This window comes from Lynx rufus, unplaced genomic scaffold, assembly GCF_022079265.1.
Source record: "Lynx rufus isolate CCGP_SWC_20201006 ecotype Redwood Valley unplaced genomic scaffold, mLynRuf1.p SCAF_4, whole genome shotgun sequence".
NCBI lineage: Eukaryota > Metazoa > Chordata > Mammalia > Carnivora > Felidae > Lynx > Lynx rufus.
This window is the reverse complement of record NW_025814856.1, coordinates 88,093,069-88,117,330: the sequence shown is the minus strand read 5'-3', so window position 1 is coordinate 88,117,330 and position 24,262 is coordinate 88,093,069. Positions and strand designations below refer to the sequence as shown.

The window sequence follows — 24,262 nt, the reverse complement described above, 5'->3', positions numbered from 1 at the left end:
GTTGGGAAATGGATAGAACTGGGTGTTTACCTGTCTCTGTTTAAACCTCCCCAGTCATTTCGGCGTCTTTTTCTCTGTGAATGATGTCTGAAATATTTCTGTAACAATACCTTTAATTCCCTGGGAGGTGATTTGTCCTTCCTTCCCACCCCACCCCCAGAGGAGAACAGGAGCTGTTTAGGTAGAAGGTATAGAATGAATACACCTTTTATATTCAATGAGGGACCCTAAAATATATTATGGCATTAGACAGGTGGTTCGGTCGCAGCGGAGCAGGTGCTGTACATGTATTTCTGAATTAGCATATGCTATTTTTTAAACTATTGCTCTTTTATATGCAAAAGTATCTTACAGTTTAGAACATGTGAATTTGTGTTACCTTAAAATTAGTTTCCAGTACATAGTTTTCAAGTCAAACCAAATAAATGACAACTTGTACCGGCAATTAAGAGCTATTCTGTAATATTACCGTATTAATTTCCTTCTCTAGCTCTCCATTTTGCTTCATCTAATAAATTAGTTGTTTTCTAATTAGAGCCCTAAGAGGGTATAATCATTGTGCCTGCCCTGCCTTTATTATTGTAAACAAACCCTTTAACTTTACACCCTCCCTTAGCGAACAGTTCTCTGTCCGTTGTCCTGAAACCATTCCTGCTTTATGCTAACTGAAGGGAGACCTACAATTTTCATTTGAGATATTGAAAGATCTGGATATTGTAGGTGTAGATTCTTATCCTCTATTTCATAAAAATATTTTAACTTAGAAACTGTCATATACGTATATGCATATAATTTTATCAAATAACTTTTAACGTAGGATAAGTGTCATGGATAGTTGCAATATTTTTAACATAAAATCTTAAATTTCTACAATATATCAGCTAAAAATCCTGTGTTGTTGAAATGAAGCCACGACTACTAGTAAAAACCTGACCCTTTATATTAGATGTGTTTTTCTAACTGGTAATATATGGGGTTGTTTCTTTGGTATAAAGCCTTTTCTATCCATTATCTTAAGTATTAACAGCTTATGATATGCACCATTTTTCTCTACTGATGAAAACTTGGGAAAATTTTGAATGCTCATATATTATATTTTTATGGAATAATAATGAGGTACAGTACTTCTATTAGCTTTTTAGAAATGTATGTCAGCTCTTCTATAGTTTTTCCTAATATGTACATGCAACAGGTTTAGCATCCTGGTTACATAGACCAAGAAAAAGTTTGAGCTTTCATTTCTGCATTCCTAACTTTTCTTTGGTTCAGAGGGTGGCTGAAAAATACTATTTCAGCCTATGAAACTGGTTTTATACAGTACTTATATCAGATTCTCCATTGATAATTTTGTTAGAGTAGAATTATTAGTAGGTAATTTGTGGTCTCAAAACTTATTGGTGACAGCTTCATCTAAACAGATAAACAATATGCTGATTTTTGAAACCTTATATTTTACTGAGTGATGTTTATAAAAGATGCATAATTTTTGGAAATTTATTATCCCCGCATGGGATAACCAAAGAAACACTTGGTTTAGATTCAGATTTTTAGAAGCACTCTAAGTATATATAAAAAAGCGTATCCAATTTTTTAAGGTTTGAAGGGGTTAGGTGTGTCAGTTAGACATGGAAGTATTTTGTTTTGTTTTTAAATAAGGGTTGAGAGTCCAAAACCCTAAGTTCTTATCCTATTCATTTTCACTGACTCAAGGCAAATTGTATATGTGTTTCAGCCATTGTGCCTCAGTTTCCTTGCTTCAAACAAGGCAAGTGACACTTGTTTTACCTATCTTGTAGAATCATTGTGAGGATTGGTTAAAAGTTGACAGGGATATTTTTGTTTGAATTTTAATTTGAAGGAACTCTGTAAAGAGTAATAATATCAATCTCAGCATTGGATGGCACTGGCAGTGATGGCTTCAGACAAGTTGTGTATTGAATTATGCACTGTTAGGAGTTATTCTGATGTATCTACATTTTTTTTTACATGTGGAGAAGTCAGTGGAACTCCCACTCCCCTCCCCACCCCCACCAGGAGTCCGGATACTAGATATCTGTGACTAACTGTTTTTTTTTCTCTTTTTTTTTGAGAGCTTGTGAGCGGGGGAGGGGCACAAGGAGAGAGAGAAACAGAGATGGAGAGAGACAGAAAGACAGAGACAGAGAATCTTAAGCAGCTCCACATTCAGCATGGAGCCCGATACAGGGTTCAATCCCAGGACACTGGGATCGTGATCTGAGTGGAAATCAAGAGTCAGAGGCTCAACCCACTGAGCCACCCAGGTGCCCCTGTGACTAGCTAGTTTTATAGCCTTGGATAATCTATTAGCCACTTTAAGCCCTAGTATCCTCTACAGTATAAAAATGAATAGATACTCCTGAAGTTGCTTGTATTTCTAATATCAAAAATTTTATGTGACTCAGCACTGTCAAGTGTCATTGCCTGATGTGTTCCATTAAAAAGTTTTTTTTAGCATTCCAACTGCTTTTATATTCTTATCCTTGAATACTGTTTACCTCATTTGTAGCTGAAATATTTTTTCTGCTAAATGATGAAAGAAAAATTCTAATCTGGTGATGACAGTAGTAATGAAAGAGGAGGTTGTTTAAAGCATGGGTAGTTACAAGCTAGAAGTTACAGGTTACAAACAAAATGTTCCTGAATTTTTGATTTATTAAAGACCCAGGGGAAGACAATTTTATTACTTGGTCAACTCATTCTATTTACAACTACAGGTTTGAGAAGGGCTTTACTGAAAAGTGCTTCTGATTAGCAGAATATTTCATAGGAGTTCTGACTGAATCTGTTATTTTCTTTAGTATTCCTTTGCATCTCTCCAACTGGTAGACAACTCAACAAACATTTTTCTTCCTAGAGTAGCAAGCCAAGCCCAGGTTCTAAAATGCATATAGAATGTTTGCACTTATGCCTTGGAAGGACTGCAGAAGACTTTGAAAAGAATTGATGAAGCATTAATCTAGCATAAAACAAAAACCTGATACATTCATCAATTCATTGTCATCCATGTGTTCATTCATTCACTCATCAAACATGCTCTCTAGTTAACAGATTCAGTTCTAGTGATGCAAAGATGAGTGAAACACATTCCCTCTCTAGGAGGTCCCAGTCTAGTTTACAAGGCACAGATTGCATTTTCGTCATGTTTGTTTTTGACAGAGCAACTGTTACACCAAACAAAACTTCACTGAAAGACCATAGTTAGCTAAGACATCCTTATATTTTTGTTCAGGATTAAGCTTATATCTCTTTTAATGATTGTCCTTCTATTTCTCACATCCACATCTCTATGTTTTACATTAACTCACATCATTCTAGTAACTGAAATTAGTTTAAGTTGTAGGGCAATCTTCATATCTGTGTCAGTATTTTCTCAGGGCTTTTGTTAGACTATATAACTTATACTTGTAGGAAGTACCTACAATTGTAATTTCTGCTGGAAGCAGCTTGCTTTGAATTTTGGTGTTGATAACACAACTACTTGGTATTTGCAAAGTTCATTTTTTATTTGTTTTGTACATAGGCTGGATTCTGTGAAATAACACAAACAATGATTAAGCTTAATAGTATTTTCAAGAGGATTTCGTTAAATTAAGAATAGATTTCTTTTGTACTCTGTTTAAATGTAGGTCTCTAGGACTCCACAAGGGAACCAATTCAAAAAAAATGCCTAATAATTACTCATAAGACAGGGACTTCTCTAACGAAGTTCCTAAGATTGTGCCCTTTCATGGGAGTGGTAGATTTCATTAATTGAATGTGGATCATTTCTAGAATAATGTGAAGATCTAAACAGTGGAATTTCTGGAAATAATCCATCTTAGGTCGTTTACTATGGCTTTTGCGGCCTGTAAAGAAACATTCAAAATCATTTTCCCAAAATGGAAATACGTAGCTTTTTAAAAGATAGCTATCTTAGAATTGTTGGAATTAATTAGGGTAATAATTTTAGTTCCTCATTTCAGTTATCTCAAATTTCCTAACTTTTTTTTTTTTTTTTCCCCTGGAGGGAATTGCCAAAACTAAGAATTCTATTTATTTATCTTTTATCAGAAAATCACTTCTTGCATACCTTGGCTTGTATAGATTATTTCCTTTGGACTTTTTGCTAACTAGAGGGAATGCTTCTGTGTTTCTTTCTGTTATGCCTTATGACTTGATCTAACTCAAATTTCTGTATCCTTTGGGGAACTTCAAAAACTTAATTCATATTAGGTACTAAATGATCTGAAATTAAAAAATTATAATCTGGCCCATTAGCAAGTAAATTTTCACAAAACAAAACTTATAGAACTTTATTGTGACTATCTCATATTTTAAGTGCTACTGAATAACTTTCTCTTTTTTCTTTTAATTAAAAATAAATAAATCTTTTCCAAAATTAAAAAGCTACATTATCAAATGCAATACTTATAATTTTATTTGTTAACAATTCTAATATCTCCTATTCTTTTTAGTTGCAACTTTATCAGTGAAGAATGGCTTATTTAAAAAAAATTAATGTATTTAATTTTTGGCTAAAAGTAAAAACTTACAGTTATTTAGCCATAGTCGTTTAAAAGTGATCATGTTTCCAAAACTGTTAAAAAAAAATCCATCATGTATATTTGTCTATGAATTAAAAGAAATTTTGCAGATTAGTTACATTCTTAAATCTGTTAATAATGAATAATATTACTAATAGCCTAAGAGTGGCAAGAGTGTTACACAAAACATTAAGAGATTATTATATATTTTCTTCTGAGAAAAGTAACAATACCTTCAAAAATGGGGTCACAACCAGCTTATTACTAGTTGCATACCAGGCTATATCTCGAGATTCTGTAAGTATCAATTGTTATTTTGCATAGAGATCTCATTAAGTATTAGCTATTGGAATAAAAATTAAATGACATAATATTTTTCTTCTACAAGAAATAGGGAATTATTTCTCAAAAATTTCTAATTAATCAAAGTAGGACTTTTCATTTTATGAAGTTTAATAAGGATAATATTTAATGGATATTTTCTTTGTAGACAGAACAGAGTAAAATTGAATAGACCATCAAACTTTCTCAGCCCCTGGAAATGCCTGACATAACTTCCTTTACTAAACATTTCCCAGATGTCACACGTGCCATATGTGACTAATTTAATTCTTGTAATCAAGTAAGGCACACAAACAACATCAAAAAAAATTTTTGGCACAATCTCCCACATTTTAAAATGATTAGTTTTATTTCTTGGTGCTGCTAGTATTTGGAAGAATAACATTCTTTGAACATGAATGTACTAGAACATGGCATTGCCTTGATTTATCAATTTAATATAATTAGGTTTTAAGTATGTCTGGATTCTATTAAGTGTAAATGTAAACTATTATAAATAATGTCTAGCTAGATTTCTTATGTTTTCATGACTTACGGTAGCAGGTATCGTTTTTGTTTTTTTCTCTTTTTGTTTACCTTCTTGTTGAAAATCTCTACCCATGTAAAGAAAGTAACAGAGGGATTAAACCTTTTCTGGTCACGTACAGGAGACTGCAAAAATGTGTTCTAATTATATTTATACATGTGTAATTTTGAGACTGTAAGAAAGTAATAGCTTTTTCATATTATTTAGAGTTGGGATAATTTCCATTATTTTTACTTCTTTTTGTTTCACTCTTCTAGGAAACAAGAGTTGGATAGTAGTCATCCTCCAAAACAATCAGGGAAACCGCCGGACCCAGGGCGTTCAGCTCCGCCTGGTCTCAGTAAGAGTAGAACTACAGACACTTTGAGGTCAGAGCAGAAGTTGCCTGGAAGGAGTCCTTCCACTATTAGCTTGAAAGAATCAAAGTCCAGAACTGATCTGAAGGAAGAGCACAAGTCTAGTATGATGCCTGGCTTCCTCTCAGAGGTTAACCCTTTAAGTGCTGTCTCCTCGGTTGTAAATAAATTTAATCCTTTTGATTTGATATCAGACACTGATTCATCCCAGGAAGAAACTGCCAAGAAACAGAAAATGGCTCAGAAAGAACAAGGAAAACCCGAAGGAATCACAAAACCTCCACCACAACAGTCACCTAAGCCAGTTCCTAAGCAGCAAGGACCTGCGAGGGTCCCACTGCAGCAGGATGGCTCTCCCAGATCAGTATCTTCTCAGCAACCAGAGAAGATTAAATTACAACCTTCAGGGACAGGAAAGCCAATTGAGGGGCTTACCCAGGCTCCTCAGACAGACCAGGCACAATTGCCCCTTCAAAGAGATGCAACCAGGCCTCAGACAAAACAGTCAGACACACTAAGGGGAGAATCAGTTAAACCCTCTGTGCAAAGCCCATCCAAACCACCTATTCAGCAGGGAGGTCCTGGAAAACCTCCAGCCCAGCAGCCTGGACCTGAAAAACTTGCTACAGCACAGCCTGGGCTTGCAAAGCCCTTAGTTCAGCAAACAGGGCCAGCGAAGGCCCTAGCGCAACAGCCGGGGACAGCAAAGCCCCCAGCCCAGCCACCAGGGACAACAAAGCCTACTGCTCAGCAGCCTGGGCCAAAGTCTCCAGCTCAGCCTGTTGGGCCTGCGAAGCCTCAAACTCAACAGGCTGGGTCAGACAAACTTCCATCTCAGCAGCCAGGGCCAGCAAAGCCCCCAGCCCAGCAGCCAGGGGCACCAAAATCTCCAGCTCACCAACCTGGGTCACAGTCTCCAGCTCAGCCACCCGGGCCTGCAAAGACTCCATCTCAGCAAGTTGGGGCAACAAAGTCTCTGGGTCAGCAGCCAGGGACAGGAAAAACTCCTGCTCAACAGCCCGGCCCGGCAAAGCCCCCACCTCAGCAGCCTGGCCTGGCGAAGCCCCCTCCTCAGGAGCCTGGCCCGGCAAAGCCCCCACCTCAACAGCCCGGCCCGGCAAAGCCCCCTCCTCAGCAGCCTGGCCCAGCAAAGCCCCCTCCTCAGCAGCCTGGCCCGGCAAAGCCCCCTCCTCAGGAGCCTGGCCCGGCAAAGCCCCCTCCTCAGCAGCCTGGCCCGGCAAAGCCGTCTTCTCAGCAGCCTGGCCCGGCAAAGCCCCCTCCTCAGCAGCCTGGCCCGGCAAAGCCGTCTTCTCAGCAGCCTGGCCCGGCAAAGCCCCCACCTCAACAGCCAGGCCCGACAAAGCCCCCTTCTCAGCAGCCCAGCCCAGCAAAGCCCCCACCTCAACAGCCAGGCCCGGCAAAGCCTTCAGCTCAGCCGTCTACAAAACCAGTAAGCCAAACAGAAGCTGGGAAACCTCTGCAGCCATCCACTGCTCCGTCTGCAGCCCAGACTCCAGGACAAGGCCTCCCTAAAACCATCTGTCCTCTTTGCAATACCACTGAACTTCTGTTGCATGTTCCAGAAAAGGCCAATTTTAACACATGCACTGAGTGTCAAACCACTGTGTGTAGCCTGTGTGGTTTTAATCCCAATCCTCATTTAACCGAGGTGAGTGTGTTTATTTATTGTGTTCATGCTCTTAAACCATTATCATTGCTTACACAAATGGTGTTTGGTTTATCACTGGTATGATAGGATGGCATTATTTTTCCCTTGTCCTTTCTTTCTCCCTCTCCTTCCTTCCTTTCTCTTTTTCTTCTCTAATTGTAAATTTAGAAAAAAAAAAGTTTTAAGCCATTTTCTTCAATAATAAGCCCAAAATGCTGCCACAATTTCTGATAACTTTGGCATATAAAGTCGAAATGAAATCAAAGATGCTGAGCATATACTCATTGTACTCTGTAAGATCCACACTATTTATTATTACTTACCATACAGTGATAATTACTTTACCTTTTAAATTCATACTCCTGCCTTCCAAAATTATGGTACTCTTAACTGGGATCATTTCTGTGCTGTGAAAAAAGTGAACCATGTTTTCCCATTATAAATACAATTTTAAACATTTTTTTAATGTTTATTTTTGAGAGAGGGACAGAGCATGAGTGGGGGAGGGACAGAGAGACAGGGAGACACAGAATCTGAAACAGGCTCCAGGCTCTGAGCTGTCAGCATAGAACCTGATGTGGGGCTTGAACTCAAGCCGTGAGATCATGAACTGAGCTGAAGTCAGACATTTAACTGACTGAGCCACCCAGGAGCCCCATAAATACAATTTTAATATAAAATTAAGTACACTTTTCCAAACTATACCTCTCCTTTTCCTGCCAGTGGTTTTGATATACCTTATGAAGTAATGTTTCACTTATTAGTTGAGAGTCATTAATAACAGCATAAGTCAGTTCGTAAAATGAAAAAGTCATAAGAGCAGGTTCAACATTGATGGGTGTATTCTCAGAAGGATCATATTTTATATTTTTAAGTCTTTGGGTATGCCTTCCTGACTATCAAATCATAAAGGGGCCAGTAGTGACAAATGATCGTTCATCATTGTTTACTCTGATTGAGGACAGAAAAATAATTCTCAAGAATTCAGTTAATGTTAACCTAGCACTTAAAGGCCCTGGATAAAATCAGATTTTGATAGGTGGAGATTTGGGGACATTGAAGGAGAAGGGACAAAAGCCCCAAACAGCAACAAACAAACACAAAACAAACAAAACACAAAACAGCAACAACAAAAAACCACTCAGAAATTCTCTGGAGTTAAGAAATAATACAGGGAAGGTGACATAATGAGATAAGTGAGAACAGAGAGGCCAGAAGAATACATTTTTAAAAGAAATCTGGTGGCTCCCACCCGATGAGAAGGTACAGAAATCACTTAGTTTGTCTGGAGGACAGCTGTTAGTGGCTTATGTGTACATTATGTCTGCGAACAGCCCAGGAAGGAGCTGACAGCAGGCGATGAAGGATTGTGTGATTTAAATATCCCCGAGAGAGAAAACTTGTGTACCCTTGTTATAAATGAAGTCTATGTTATAATAATAACAGCATTGATGATCATTGGTAGCTGTTAGATTAGTTGGGATGTTTGCTGCCAAGGAGAGATAAAAATGATGTAAATTAAAAATGTGCCAACTTCTGGTTTTTTTCTAAAGTATCATTTGCTCTTCTTATCCCAAAGTCATATTGACTACCTCAACTTTCCAGATAAGCCATTAAAAAAATTTTTTTTTACATTTATTTATTTTTGAGAGACAGAGAGAGACAGAGCACAAGTGGGGGAGGGGCAGAGAGAATGAGACACCGAATCCAAAGCAGGCTCCAGGCTCTGAGCTGTCAGCACAAAGCCAAATGCGGGGCTCATAGATCATGACCTGAACCAAAGTTGGACACCCAACCGACTGAGCCACCCAGACACCCCCAGATAGGCCATTTTTAATGATAACATTGCAATTAATAAGAACATGCTGCTTTCAAATTATAGCAGAAATTGGATTATAAGAAGTTTGTTTATATGTTGGTAGCTTTTAAAATTTTAATGAAGATCTCTTTCTGCTCGTACTATATGACATTGATAGGAATGTACAGTAATAATGACTTAAAGCAATGGATGATCATTTCATAAAATGTCATTTGCCAATTTATAAAGCAGAAACATGCAGTTGGACTTTGAAGCCACGTATATTATTTGAGTACCTGTTATATGGAAGACATTTTAATATAGGTTTGGCAGGATATAAAGATAACTAAAACATAAGGCTGATCATAACAGAATCAGAGTATTAGGTTAGATAATATATGCACAAGGAAATGTAATACGTGGTCACATGATAAGAGCAATGAGAGATGAACAAATACTGTGGAATAGGAAGCGTCATTTCTAGTGAGTGAGATTAAGGAAAGCTTCATGGAGAAAATGGCATTTGAGCTAGGTTTGTAAGGATGGATACTATTCCAACAGATAAAGGACATGAAAGGGGATGATGATCTGGTCCAAGACCTAGAGCCAGAAAAATTTACGGTGTATTTAAGGAATCAGAGGTAAATCTAGGTTGGCTGACGTGGTGGGGGAAAATAGACAATGAGATTGGAGAGAAGTTGAAGTCAGATTTTGGCCTTCAACGTTTAGCAGGTGGTGATGAACATGCTGCTTTACGAAACTTACTTGATTAATGTAGTCATACATTTGATCATTTATTCATTTTAGAAGTTTGTATCAAATGCTTCTTGTGAAGCACCAATGAGTGCTGTGACGGAATCAAGTATTCACTGGATATGGAGTCTTTCTTCCAGGAAATAAAATAGGGGAAATAAAAGTGGATATAAAAAAGAAAAATATGTATATAAAAAGTAACTTTGTGTTGGGCTTTACATTTAACATAGTTCTTTCCTACTGGTTTAATCAAACTTAAATTTCCAAAAAATTCCATGGGCATATATTATCTGTACTATAGTTTTCTCTTTTCTAATAGTGAGAAAACTAGTGTTCAAGTGGTTACTGTGGCTACTTGTTAGGATCTTCATGGCAGTAAATAACCAAGCAGAATTCAAACCGAATCTCCTGATTCCCAATATATTTACTTATGGTAGAAGCAGAGATAAAGTGCTATGAGGTCAGAGGAAGAAAACATCACTATCAGTCGTGGGGGTGGGGTGAGGTCTGGGTATCATAATGATCTTTATGAAAACAGAAGAATTTGAGTTGGAAATGTGAAGAATAGCAGGAATATAGACACTTATAAAAGGAGTTGGGACTATGAGGGCAGGTCTACCTCACTAGCTCATTAAAGGAACACATTCCCATTATTGTTGAGATGAACTTGGGCAAATCATTTAAACTTTCTGTAGCAAGGATGCCATTTGAAAATGAATATAATAATCTATTCTCTGCCCAACGCATTGGATTATTAGGATTATCTGAACATTTGTATGATAAAGTATTTTTAAATGCATTAAGTGCTTTTAGAGTTACCATATAATGCAATGTGGATAAGATTTAACTTTTAAAGTGTACTCTCACCTTTTTTTTTTTAATACTTCGATACAATATCATAAGTTGTTGGGTTCTGAGGTAGCAATCAAGAGCCATTTGATTATTTGATTTAACTTGACATTTCTTTCAACTTTATTTTTCCCCCATAAGTAAAAATGTCATCTGAGTTCTAATTCTAAACTCTTAATTTTTTTTAATGTTTATTTTTATTTTTGAGAGAGAGAGAGAGAGTCAGAGAAAGAGGGAGACACAGAATCCGAAGCAGGCTCTAGGCTCCTAGCTGTCAGCACAGAGCTCGACATGGGGCTCAGACCCACGAGCCATGATATCATTAACCTGAGCTGAAGTTGGACACTTAACCGACTGAGCTACTAATTCTGAACTCTTTTAAGAAGGCATCTTTCCTAATCCTGTCCACCAAATGGGCAGTTCCTCACTCCTGAATTATCAAGGGGGTCAGAGTTGAGAAATTAGACCTCTGGAGAGAGGCTGGGAGCTTCTATTTCAAGAGATAATAAGATAGATGAAATTTTGGGAACAATCACCATTTCTGAGCTGTTCTATGGATCCATGAGGAAATGAACTTTTCTGCATCTTCTGAAGAGGATGTAGTGCTCTGGGTCACATTGCCCTCAAATATTCAGACTGAGTAGACAGTTTTTCTATGCAGGACAGGGACAGAGGCGGGATGTTCTTTAATTCTTTAATTTACATTGATTTACTGTTTTCAAGTTTGAGTATGCAAGTAACTCTCAGTATTATTACTTTTGTAGTCTGTGGATTAAATAGAATACTGCTCTCTTGTATCACTTCTTGAAAAGACTAGGAGGATTTCTCTGATATTTTTCATTACCAATGTATCAGAGTTATGACAATATGTGCTTTTGAACATCCTGGCTCTTAAATGAATACTGATCTGGGGAGGAAGGACTGGAGAGGTATCATCACTCTGACAGCAAGCTTTAGGGAAGGGGATTTGACTTCCTTAACTAGACTTGTGAGCTTTCTCCTACTCCTGTCATACACACATACACACACACACACACACACACACACCTTAGCTCAAATATCTATGTGAAGAGGATGGTATTTAAACCATCCACTCTGGTGACTGTCAGAATGTGTGCTGCTCCAAATAAATGTTAAGAATCTACTGGCTCTAAGCCTAAACTTTTGATGCCAAGAGGAGTTTATAGCTATCTTTTCTTACCAGTCCATTAATGGAATAAACCTCAACAATGCAGGCTCTCTCTTTGGGCTTCCTTTCTGACACAGAAACTGAACATTTGCTTTCTACATAGCAACACAAGCACTTTTTCTCGTTGTTTTTATTGTTCATATACTAGATCTCTTTTGATACATAGCCTGGGACAAGATTTAGGGAGAAATTTAAAGACTTGTCCCTCGTGTCTGAAAATTCTCCTGGCTCTTGTCAAATTTTGTAATCTATGAAATGACTTGTCATTTTTCAGTATGTTGATAATGAACCAAATGTTAGTTAAGGTGCTTTTTTTGGTCATATTTATTTTTGATCATAATGGACCATAGGTTAATCAGTCTCTTGGATGATACCAGGTATTTTATTGAACAAAAACATGGCCATATTTCCAGAGCTAAAAAACCAAACAAAAGCAAAACAAAAAACAAAAAAATCCCCAAAACAAACACACCTAGACGTGCATATAAATTCCCTCCATTTATTAAAGCAAAACAAAACAAAAAATGGTGCAAGTTCTTTAGGTTGGCAAAATGACTTAACTGGACACCTCTTTGAGGTGGATAGGATGGCTGCATCTTCTGTTACTGGTGAGAGAAACCAAGGGCGGAAATGTGGAAAATGTGTTAAGAACTAGTGGGAAGGAGTAGAGCTCTGCCAAATGTCAGGAGGCTGGAGCCTGTGGAGAAAGAAAACCTGTTAAGAGCTTCCTGATGGTAGAGTAGCTGGAGGAATGTTTAGAAAAGGGGATATTCTCCTCTTAGATGCTTGCTGATTTAGCACAGAGGTCTTCTCACCTCAAGTTCTAAGTAAAGTCGATAACATAGTTCCTCTTAAAAAGGAAGACTGGGCACACGTAAGTTCGCCTCCTATCTCCAAAGGTCTCACTTTTTAAAAGGTCTTTCCAGAAGTTAGGAAAGACCACCAGCAGTATAAGTTGGCATGTTGAATTTCTAGAAGATAGAAAATGGGAAGACGATGACAGAAAAAGAACCAAGGAAACCATGAAACAAGTGGCTTCCTCAGGGAAGCTCTCTAAGCTCTAAGCTAGGAATGAACAAATATAGAAAGCAGTGATGGGCTATGGGTAGTGATCAAACAACAAATTAAAGAATTGCAGTAGGAACAAATATGACTAGTGGACTCTTTTCTAATCTCCAATGGGAAGACGGTATGGAGAGTCTTTATTTTTCTTTCCCTTGAGCCAAAGCCAAAGAATTCTCCAAATGAAGGAATGAGCTGCCTAATGGCCCCTCATGAGAAAACTAGGGACTTTGGAAGAGAATTAGAAGTAATGCCATTCTCGCACAATGGAATAATTTAAAGGCGAAAACAAATAAAACATTACTCAACTGTGAGTCAACCACTCTGATCTGTTACTGTCCTGTAAAGCTGTCCTTACTTGAACACTGACCCTCTGTTGTCCCATATCCTCTCCTTTAAAGGAGAGGATGAATGGAGAGGCAGAACTGTCCACGAACACAGAAAAACCTCTGATGATTACCTAGTAAATAATGGAGACATTCACTGTAAATGACAGGCTTGAAGAGACTTAACTTGACATTTTAGCAATGATACCACATGAAGGACACAGGTGAAACAGTGAAAAACAAAACAAAAGAAAACACGTGACCTCCTAGGAGAGCATTCATTCGGGACATATAAACAACTTATAAAAATTCTTACTGTTCTTAAGAACTGTTTAAGAGAATATTCCATAAATAATTAGCACGCTCAAATTTCATTGGGCCCATTTGATGGTCTGGAAAAGGCCTAAGATTTTTCCAGATTGTAGAGCAATTTAAAAAATTAGGCAACTACTTACCGAACCCTTACTGTGTTTCAGGCACCGTTCTAGACTTTGGGTATCTAAGAGTGAACACAGTACACAGAAATTCTCTCCTCATGCAGTGTGTATTCTACTAAGAGTGATAAATACATAAAATATATAGCGTGACAGCTGGTGATAAATGTTATTGAGAGAAATGAAGTAGCAGAAGGTTATAGCCTGGACCATGGGTGGGAGGGGTTGGGTGGTGAGAGTTCCCTCATTCCCATTGAAGGATTAGAGGCTTGAAACTGATAGATAACTTGGGAATCTGCTATTTTTAATAGTGACTGAAGGTTTAATTTGTGTATAGAGTTGTAGCGAAAGCTTGGATTTTGGAATGGTTAAGGAAGGAAAGAGTGGGGAATGCACCTAGGAAGGTATAGAACTCTGAGATTTTCCTCTTTACTACTTCCTGTAGTAATATAGAGACTGGAGAATGGGCATTTTATCTCCGGTGTGGGGCTATTTCTGGATGCCTGCCAATGGAGTTGTAGACATTTTGGGGAGGTGGTTATTTATAACTCTGGGGGATCTGGGGCCCTAAGAGAAATATTAAAAATCATGGAGAGTGTATCAAAGAACTATAATAGGAGTTACAGAAAGAAAGAATCAAGATGGTGGAGATAAGCTCCAGAAGAAATTTCTCTGAGGTAAAGAAAGATTGAAGTCTTCGGATTGTAAAGGCCTACCCACTGGCCATGCAAAATTAATAAAATGACTGATAGGTATATCCTGGTAAAATATCAGATTTCCAAAGATAAGGAGAAAACCGGAAAGGCTTCCACAGAGAAAAATGATATCATCTACAAAAAAAAGATGAGAAATCAAACAGCTACAATCCTCATAATCAGCATAGAAGACAGTAGATAGGGAGCACTTTCTTTAAGTTTCTAGATAGGATGATAAGATGAATTCTGTACCTCGGCAAGATATCGGGAGAGAGTGTGAGGGCGCTTAAGAATGTGTTAACACATGAAAGAATGCAGGCAAGTTATCACCTCTCTCTCTGTCTATATGTACATGTGTACCTATCTATACATACATCATAATCAGTAGAGGAAGTTCTTTTATTAAAATGGAAAATAAAAAGAATGGATGGAAAATGTGATTACAAAATGGTGGTAGAATGTGAGATGATATTACATGATACAGAAATCAAACTGAAAAAGTTATGCCTTATTTTATTGTGTGTTAAAAATACATAGTTCATTAAACATAATTTCTTGGAGATTGCTTAAGACAGTCCTAAAGTAGTGGTAATATAAGGTTGTCTTGAAGAACTGTAGCTTCTGTAGTAAGGTAAAAATTCATAATATTTTAAATTTATAGATCAAAACTTATTTGATACTATAATGGCAACCACAAGAAAAAAATCAAAGCAAAACTTAACACTGATTCTGGAGAGTTAGGCTTGGTGGTAGAGAGAGAAGGTTTTACCTTTAATGTCATACCTTTTTTGTACTTTTTTTTTTTAACCTTGTAAATTCACGTTACAATTAACACTTAAAAAAACCCTCATTTATCAAATGATTGGTGGAACAATTTATATGATGTGTCAGAATGAATAAAGGATTTAGATTCTTGATTTTTACATCTTCAGCGTGAGCATTTTACTAGATGAAGTGCCAGGAATTTTGGGTTCTAAGTAACGATGGTGACCTGAAGGACCTTATGCCTGTAATGGGAAATTTGGTCAGTTTTTAATACATTCTTAGTCACAGCCGTGTATGCTTTAACTGACGCTATTTTGTTGTTGTTGTTGTTGTTGTTTGTTCATTTGTTTTATTTTGAGAGAGAGAGAGAGAGAGAGGGAGAGAGAGAAAGAATCTTAAGCAGGTTCCATGGTCAGCACAGAGCCTGACATGGGGTTTGATATCATGATGGTGAGATCATGACTTGAGCTGAAATCAAGAGTTGGAGGCTTCACCAACTGAGCCACCCAGGTGCCTGTAACTGACAGCATTTTTACGTGAATCCAGTGAAGGGAAATAGATGCTGTTGATGCTAAATACAAGGTTCTTATATTCTGAAGTTAAAGGACTTTTTTTTTTTTTTTTTTTGCTATTCTCTGACAATCCATATGGTATCATTAATAGGATTTAAGTAAAGGATATCTTGATTTTAACAGAATTTATCTTCCTTTAAAACAGTTTTCTAATGAATTTAAATGAATAGAAATACCGAGTTAATCATTTAAAGCTCTATATTACTTAAATATGTCTACAGACACCATATTTATTTAGCTCTCATTTTTTGATATGCTTCAATTTGCAACGTCTTTCTCATGACTTGGATGTTCCCTGTATAAAATAAATATTTCTCATGCTCTACCCATTAAGTTTAGTCATTAGCATCAAAGCCTTTTTTTGTTTTTTTTCATTTTCAGCTCTTAAATGACTAGATGTTTCAGGTGACTTTCTGCGTATCCAGCTTTTGGCTTTTATAATATCTACTAAGGCTGTTGTTACATATTATTGCCCTGGTATGATGATATATATAACTTGGTAAGGACAGAGGTTCTGTTGTGAAAGCAGATACCCACACCTACACAAAATCATTTACTGGATCAGTAAACTTAATAAAGTGCTGGGTTAACTTGCTCATTGTTCACATCCCTTGAGAAAACATATCTAACACTTGCTCCCCTTCCATATCTTAATTAGCTTAGATTAAAATGAGCTCTTCCTTGCAAATATGTCAAAGATAGTACCTTGAAGATAAAGATGTAAATAGTCTGGTAGAAGTTTATAATTATTTTCCTTAAAGTAGTGCCCGCATCAAGTGCATCAGTAAGGCATCAGAAGATCTGGGATGTCCTCCTAGCTTTGCCCCTCACACGTACGTATTTTTGCTGATATTCCTCTGAATTTACTTTGAAGTTGTTCTAGTTACCTTTGATAAAGGAGCAACAGCTTTCCCATAAACAGTGCTTCTTGCCTTTTTCTTTCTTTAGTAAAAAAGGGAGATAGGTCTTTGGTCACAGAAAGGAGAGATCTTAGTTTGAACACTATGCATTTCAGACTGTGCACTAGGATCTCTATATGACTTTTGTCATTTAACGCTCTTTTAATAAGGTGGTATTCACATTTTAAAGGTGAGTAAAGAGAGTAAAGCAATCAGAACTCATATTGTAAAGTCATTTGAAATCTTCAGTGTTTCTTTATAAATTAACCATCAGATGGCCCTTTGGAAAACTGGAAGTAGTATGGGATTTTAGACTTGAAAAGTGTGCATATGAACCCTAGCTCGGCTGCTTACTTGATGTATGGTTTGATCAGGCCATTCTATTTTTCTGAATATTTAGTTTTCTTAGATCTAAAAATATTCATGAAGTAAAAAATCACATTTGGCAATATAAGTGGAAGTGCTTTGAAATTGAAACTAGTAGATAAACATTTTTTTATTATCATCATTATTGTGAATCTTTATAAAAATTCTGAAAGGTAAGTAGGGATAGTGTCATCATTGTTAATTCCATTTGTCAGTGATAAAATGAAGTTAGGGACTTGAGGTGACTTATACGGTCACAAAATTACTTAGTAGTGAATCCCATACAAGAACTTAGATCTGCTGACCCCAAATTTAGCATCATTTTTTTTAAATTTTTTTTTTCAACGTTTATTTATTTTTGGGACAGAGAGAGACAGAGCATGAACGGGGGAGGGGCAGAGAGAGAGGGAGACACAGAATCGGAAACAGGCTCCAGGCTCTGAGCCATCAGCCCAGAGCCCGACGCGGGGCTCGAACTCACGGACCGCGAGATCGTGACCTGGCTGAAGTCGGACGCTTAGCCGACTGCGCCACCCAGGCGCCCCAGCATCATTTTTTATGAGACCATGTTCTCTTTAAATAGACCACTCCTTAAATTTGTAGGTTAAAGAAAGAATGTGTGCATGTGTGTAAATTTTACATATTCTTAAAGTTAAAAAAAAAAATTACTTGGCGGCAGTTTATTTTTGGAATTTAGTGTAAACAAAACTGAGGTCCAAGAACAGTGGTTTTATACCTTCCTACTCACTGTTGCTCAAACCAGAGCTTTATACTGCTGAGTTCTTTTTGTTCTTTAAGAAAACTGTGAGCTCTACTCTTCGCTAGCCACTCTGTTAGATTTTGAAAATATAGATGATGAAGTTGATAACTTTTCTCAGTGTCAAGAATTGAACTCAGAGTCTAAAAGGAGGGGTGATAATTTAGCAAGTGAGGATGGAAACTTGTTTGTAGAATAGAATATAATGAAGTTTATATAGATAAGATCCAGTCTCACCTGAATATAAAACAATTAACCACTTTTTCTATGTTTTTCTTTAATCAAAAACACAGATTTTAAAAATCAGTTGTAAAACAATTGATGGAGATATGACATTTGTATCATTTGTTCAGCAAAGTTAGAATTTTCAGAATTCATGGAACAACTCGTAAGACCAGATTTCTGCTTCAACAAAAGAAAATAAGTCAGTGGTAGGCATTATAATGTGAATATGTGATTGGGAATTCTGTAGTTACAAAAGTTCGGAAAAATTTTAATGTATAAATTTATGTTTTGAAACGTCACAGAAGAAGGATTTAAAAAGTGGTCAGAAGGAAATAAATGGTAATGAAAAATGTGGATGGGGTCTACAAAAAATTGAAAATAATATAAAGGTTATTAAGTGTAATTTTAAAATCATATTTTCCGGGGTATCTGGCAGGCTCATTTGGAGGAGTGTGTGATTCTTGATCTCAGGGGTGTGAGTTTGAGCCCTACCTTGGATGTAGAGATTACTTAAATAAATGTTAAAAATACAATAGAATATGACAAAATAAAATAAGAGTTTCCTTAAAGACATTCTTGAAAATGGGCATACGTACAACTACATAAAATTTGAATAAATACAAGTTAAAAGTGGCTCCCACTCACAGAAAGCTTAAAAGAGGCTAAAATACTCATGAAATTTTGTTGTTTTTTACAAAAATTTAATATACTTTAAGCATTTAGTATATTTTTTGATAACGTATTTTTTTTCCTTTCCAACTCAATGTACAAATGATTATCTTAATTCCAGTGAGCATCTGACTGAATTAAAGATCTGTAGCTTTGAAGGGTGCCTGGGTGGCACAGTTAAGTGCCTGACTCTTGACCTCTGCTCAGGTCATGATCTCACATTAGTTCAAGCCCCAAGTTCTCTCTTTCTCTCTGCCCCTCCCCCACTTGCACACGTGCTTGTGAGTGTGCACACTCTCTCTCTGTCAAAAATAAATAAACTTAAAAAAAAAAGATATGTAGCAATAAACAAAAAAAAGATACATAGCTTTCAGCATGTATAATGCGTTCACAATGTTTATGCGACCTTTGGTTCTTTTTACTAATGGAATTTATATCTTCATTTTTAAATGAAATAAGAGGACAGTTCAACAAGCTGTTTGCAGACACAGCCTAATTGGAATTATTGTATCACAGGCTTCAAAACTGTGTGATAGCTCAAGGTGTATGTTAATCATTAAAGTTCTAAAAGTTGGAGTTTGCCATATGAGAGACCGTTTAGAAATGTTAATGCATAGTGTATGTAAGTTCACTTGACTGATTAGGGATTCTCCTCTCTGTATGACTGTAATAGAGTACAAATATATTTTCATGTCTGTGTAGTGTAATTATTTTTTAAGTTTTGCTTGGTGAAAGTGGTTTTCTTGTTTTGGACTGCACTGGCAAACATTAAACTATGCTTTTTTTTTAATGTTTGTTTATTTTTGAGAGAGAGACAGAGAGTGAGCACGAGTGGGGGAGGGGCAGAGAGAGAGGGAGACAGAAAATCCAAAGCCAGCTTCGCGCTGACAGCAGAGAGCCCCATGCGGGGCTTGAACTCGCAAGCCGTGGGATCATGACCTGAGCCAAAGTCTGATGCTTAACCAACCCAGGTTCCCCAAACTGTGCTTTTTTTTATTGATCTGATTTTTTTTTTAGGATTTGCATATATTATTGTTAGTGTTTGCTGAACGTTATTATGCTTTAAGAAGGAAAACATTTTATGTTTAGTGTATATTTCATGAGGTTTGGTAATGGTTACTGAATTATGCAGCAGAAATTTGTAATCTGCACACTTTCAGAGAGAAAGTATCCTTCCCACTTCTGGATGGACCATTTTAAACTAAACTGTTGCCCAAGTTGCTAAGCATGTCATCACAGTTCTGAGGAATGCTAGTGCCCTGTTTTTAGCCAAAATAAATTGTGCATTAATATGCACAGCTAAAGATGTCAGCTACAGCGAGCCATCTGCAGCCAAACTGCTCTCAGTGAGTAACTGCCTCTGTGGAGGAGGTCCTGTGGCTTGGGCAGTCCTTGAATAGCAGAAAACAGAATGTTTTCAAGTGATAGCTTGGTTTCCTCTTTATAATAGGATACATTGCATTATTATATAATGTAGGTTATGCAATTATGTCTTTTATGGCCTTCAAAACAATACAAATAGTACAATATAAAATATAAATAACATACTCAGTAAATACTTGATGAGAATTTGATGAAAAATAGGAAAAAATTCAGAGTAATTAAATCATGAGATGTGGTTGCTCCATTTGAGTCCATGTGATGAGAGGAGAGAAGAAGGAATAATTGGAAAAACATTTTAAACTGAAAAATTAAAAAAGAAAATTAAATCAGAGTCTAAGTGCTGTGGTTCATACTATAGTAGTGAGAGCTGAGAAGGGTAGACCTTGGAATATTAAGTGGTAAAGGAGGAAATCCACTGTGGCCTGTAAAGATGGGTAATATTCAGGTCAGTGGAGGAGGAATACACATTGGGCTGTGCATCATGACTAACATAAGACAGAAAGAGGATACTGCCGTGACAGAGTAAATGGTACATATAGATGTCCTGGTCTGCAGAAAAGTTTAGTTGTTATGCTTCCAGAAGTAGGAACCCAGCAAGTTTTGTTTTATAGGGACAGGATGAAAGCATGATTGAAGAAAATCTATTCTGCAGCTCATGTGAATTGGTGTGCACATCAACACATATAAATTCCCAACATCGTATTATTCTTTTGATGTTCCATTATTTCCAGTAGCATGCTATGTTGAACAGAAATTGCATTATAAATCTTATGTAGACTTTGTGTTTAAAATTTGCAGTCTGGAGGGCAGTGAAGACTGGATGTTAGTCATTAGGGCTTCTAGACATTTTTTTTTTTGAGAAATTTTTAGCTAAATAGATTAATAACAGTAATAACAGTTTTGAGCAAGAGCATTCTTTAATTCTAGAACACCAACATTTGCCAACTCACCTTGATGCTTAGATGTATTGAGTTAATTATTTTAAATTATTACTGAAGACACACTCTTAAAAATCAGAATATAATATTTTAGTAATCAAAAGTTTTTCTAACTTTGTTTGAAAGTGGCAACATTAATTGAAACTCTATATGCAGTTCACAAACTTAAGTGATACCCCTTAAAACATTTAAATAATACATTTATGATTATTCATCAAAGTCCTTAGATAATGAAGTTGTGTTACTATATTTCACAGCTGTGATAAAAAACAAAGGTTCAACAAAGTAGAACCCAGGGGATTGGATTAAACAGGGAGGTGTGCTATATTAATTATATGCAGGACTACGCTAGAATACATAGTGACCTCAGAATGAGCAGAAATCCTGGCTAACCAGTCTCTTATCCCATTTATGCAGCGTATTAAATTAGAAGAGTGAATGAACAACTTTATTCCTTTCTTTTATTCCGTTCCAAAGAGCTAATTGAATTAGAGTAGCTCATTAAACAGTTGTGTCTCCAGACCTTGAATTCATTTGTATACTTTCTGTAAGTAAAGCTTTGGGTGGGGAAAGCAAAAGATGACTATTTTTTCCTTTTGTTATGTAAACTATAGAATTGCAAATAGCTGAAGCAGGATGTGTTTTTTTTAATAAAGTTGTACTCAGTCATTTTAATGTTTATATATTGAAGATAAGAGTTCTTGGACACATCGATATAGTTGTAGGCTTCCCTGGTATTGTCTCTTTCATTTTTCCCATCATTTATCAGGTGGATGTGGATGAGTATAGTGCAATGTTAGGGAATAGGTGTTAGTTGTGGCAAGGGACCTGGAAACTTGTTGATGAAATATTGGTGGAGGGTTTCTTCTGTGAACCAGCCTTGGCCTTGAATATTGTCTGACTTATGTGGCATGGGGAAGAAGTCATAAGGACTGAAGTGTTCTAAGATCCTTGTTTAAGGCTACATTGGACTGAAGACCCAATCATGTAGAAATAGGAGAACCAACTCTATTACAGGCATGGGTACCAAATGGAACGGGCAGCGAGTGTCTGAGGCACTGATGACAATTAATTCAGGTTAATTTTCCTCAGACTTAGAGACAAATGCTTAATTTTAGAAATGAAACAAGACAGTAATTGCCTCTGGGCAGGGAAAATATGTATGGTTAGTAGGTATGGTGATTATGAGGGACTTCTTCAGTTTGAATCAAAATGGGAATAGATTGTCCATGGGCAGAGGTATCTGGTCAGGTTCTGGGGAGATTGGCATGTAACCAGAAAATGAAGGCCGAAGCCTGTCATACAAACTGTGTAAACAGTGGGAATTAGCAGAGTAAATACAGGAAAGCTGTAGCTTGAAGAGCACAGACGTTCTCAGCTAATTTATTTCATTCAAACCAGCTCAAAAACGGTGGACATCTATCATGCTTAAAGGGTTAGTTAGATTCCAGGGGGTCGATAGAAAGACTCCTAGATAGAAAGTCCTTACCATTCGTTGCTTACCATCTTTTTAGGGGATATAGATTCGGAAATAGAAGGATGATATAAGTGCTAGCATGATAACATTAAGGAAATGAGATACTTTCAATTTCTTGCAAAAGATTAACTTTATTTCACAGTTTTGGGAGAGGCATCGAGGTGTGAGGGGAAGTAGTTAGAGTCACCCCTTCTGTGGTTGTTCGTTTTGCCTGGGTTATGTTTTTGTGAGGGTGTAAAGTACCTGAGCAATCAGAAAGGCCAAGTGAGGGACAGTGGCTTTGGAAACGTGCAAAGATGAATGGGAAAGTACCTTTCATAAGCAGCGTAGACACACTTGAATAATGGAGAATGCAGTGCAAATACTATGGGATTTATAATGCCAAGGACTGAGAGGCCAAAGGCACTGTTATTTCTCTGTGTGCATCGTGAAAGACACTGCCCACAGAAAAGTTAAAGGTGGTTTGTGATGCTGGAGGTAGGGGGCAGCGGGGGGCGGGTTGTGGACTTTTTCATTTTCTCAGTGTATGGGAGGTTTGCTTTTGTTTTTGTTTTTCAGTTGATCAGGGAGTTGGAAATGCCACTGTTTCCAGGACTAGATTAAGCGCTGAGATGCAAATCATTTCTATTTTCAATGGATTTGGCCAGTAGAATTAAATATAAAGGAGGCTCTTTCTAAAAAAATCCTAAGAGGATAAAAAGCTTTTCATACTGTGATCTCTACAATGATTTTAACCTGTATTCTAGTGGCGAGGAGGAACATGGAGGCGTCAAAATGCTTTTTATGTGTTGTTTATCAAAGTGAAGAAAATATCGTCATTAAAAGAATAAAAGTTGGGACCGTGGAATCTCTCAAAAAAAAAGGGTGTATTAAGAGAAAAAGAGAAGAAGAGGTGACTTGGGTTTTCTACTTCTCTTCCTGACTCTCCTTTGTGTCCTTATGTGGAAACAAGAGTCATATGCATTCATAAACTAGAAGGACACATTTGATTTTGGAATAAGGGCAATATAGAATGTTTCCAAGTTTTAATATAAATTATGCATTTGATATGCTATGGTAGTGTACTAATTTTGCAGTGGTTCAAGGTGGAGTGAGAGCCTACTGGCTAGCTATATGTGAAACTCCAACGTTCACATTGCACAGAGACTGAATATTTTGCTGAAAAAACCAAATGAATCCAAGGAAGTGTTCAAGGGGGAGAGTGGAAGGAAACTAGGAAGTTTCCTAGCAGGATGAAAGGAAAAAAGGAGTCATTACAGTATCATCAGATATAGTATCTGATACTATATCTGATGACACTTAATATATACCTGTAATAACCTTGAAGTTATATTACATGTTAACTTGTTTCTTATCTCATTTTTCTTCTGTAATCCAGCTTCCAGGAGACTAGAGATTTTTTCTCTTTTATTCAGTGCCATAGGCCAAGTAGAAGTTACCCGATAAATACTTGAATAAAGAAATGAATAGTTGGGGTGTCCTGGCTGGCTCAGTTAGTAGAGCATGAGACTCAATCTCAGAGTTATGAGTTTAAGCCCCATGTTGGGCTAAAGTAGAGCTTACTTAAAAAAATTAAAAACGAATAAGTGTATGAATTTTACATCGACTTTGACCATAACACTTGTCAAAAAGAAGAAGAGCAATTTAATTATAATGCAAGTCACTAAC

The 24,262-nt window shown here is 36.9% G+C and overlaps 1 protein-coding gene across 1 annotated transcript in view; it reads left to right on the top strand.

Moving 5' to 3' along the window:
• PCLO (piccolo presynaptic cytomatrix protein) overlaps positions 1–24,262 on the top strand; it is a 411,980-nt gene that overhangs the window by 600 nt on the left and 387,118 nt on the right. The window contains exon 2 of the mRNA XM_047096771.1: positions 5,670–7,437. Coding sequence (XP_046952727.1) covers positions 5,670–7,437 — 1,768 coding nt within the window. The remainder of the gene's footprint in view (positions 1–5,669; positions 7,438–24,262) is intronic.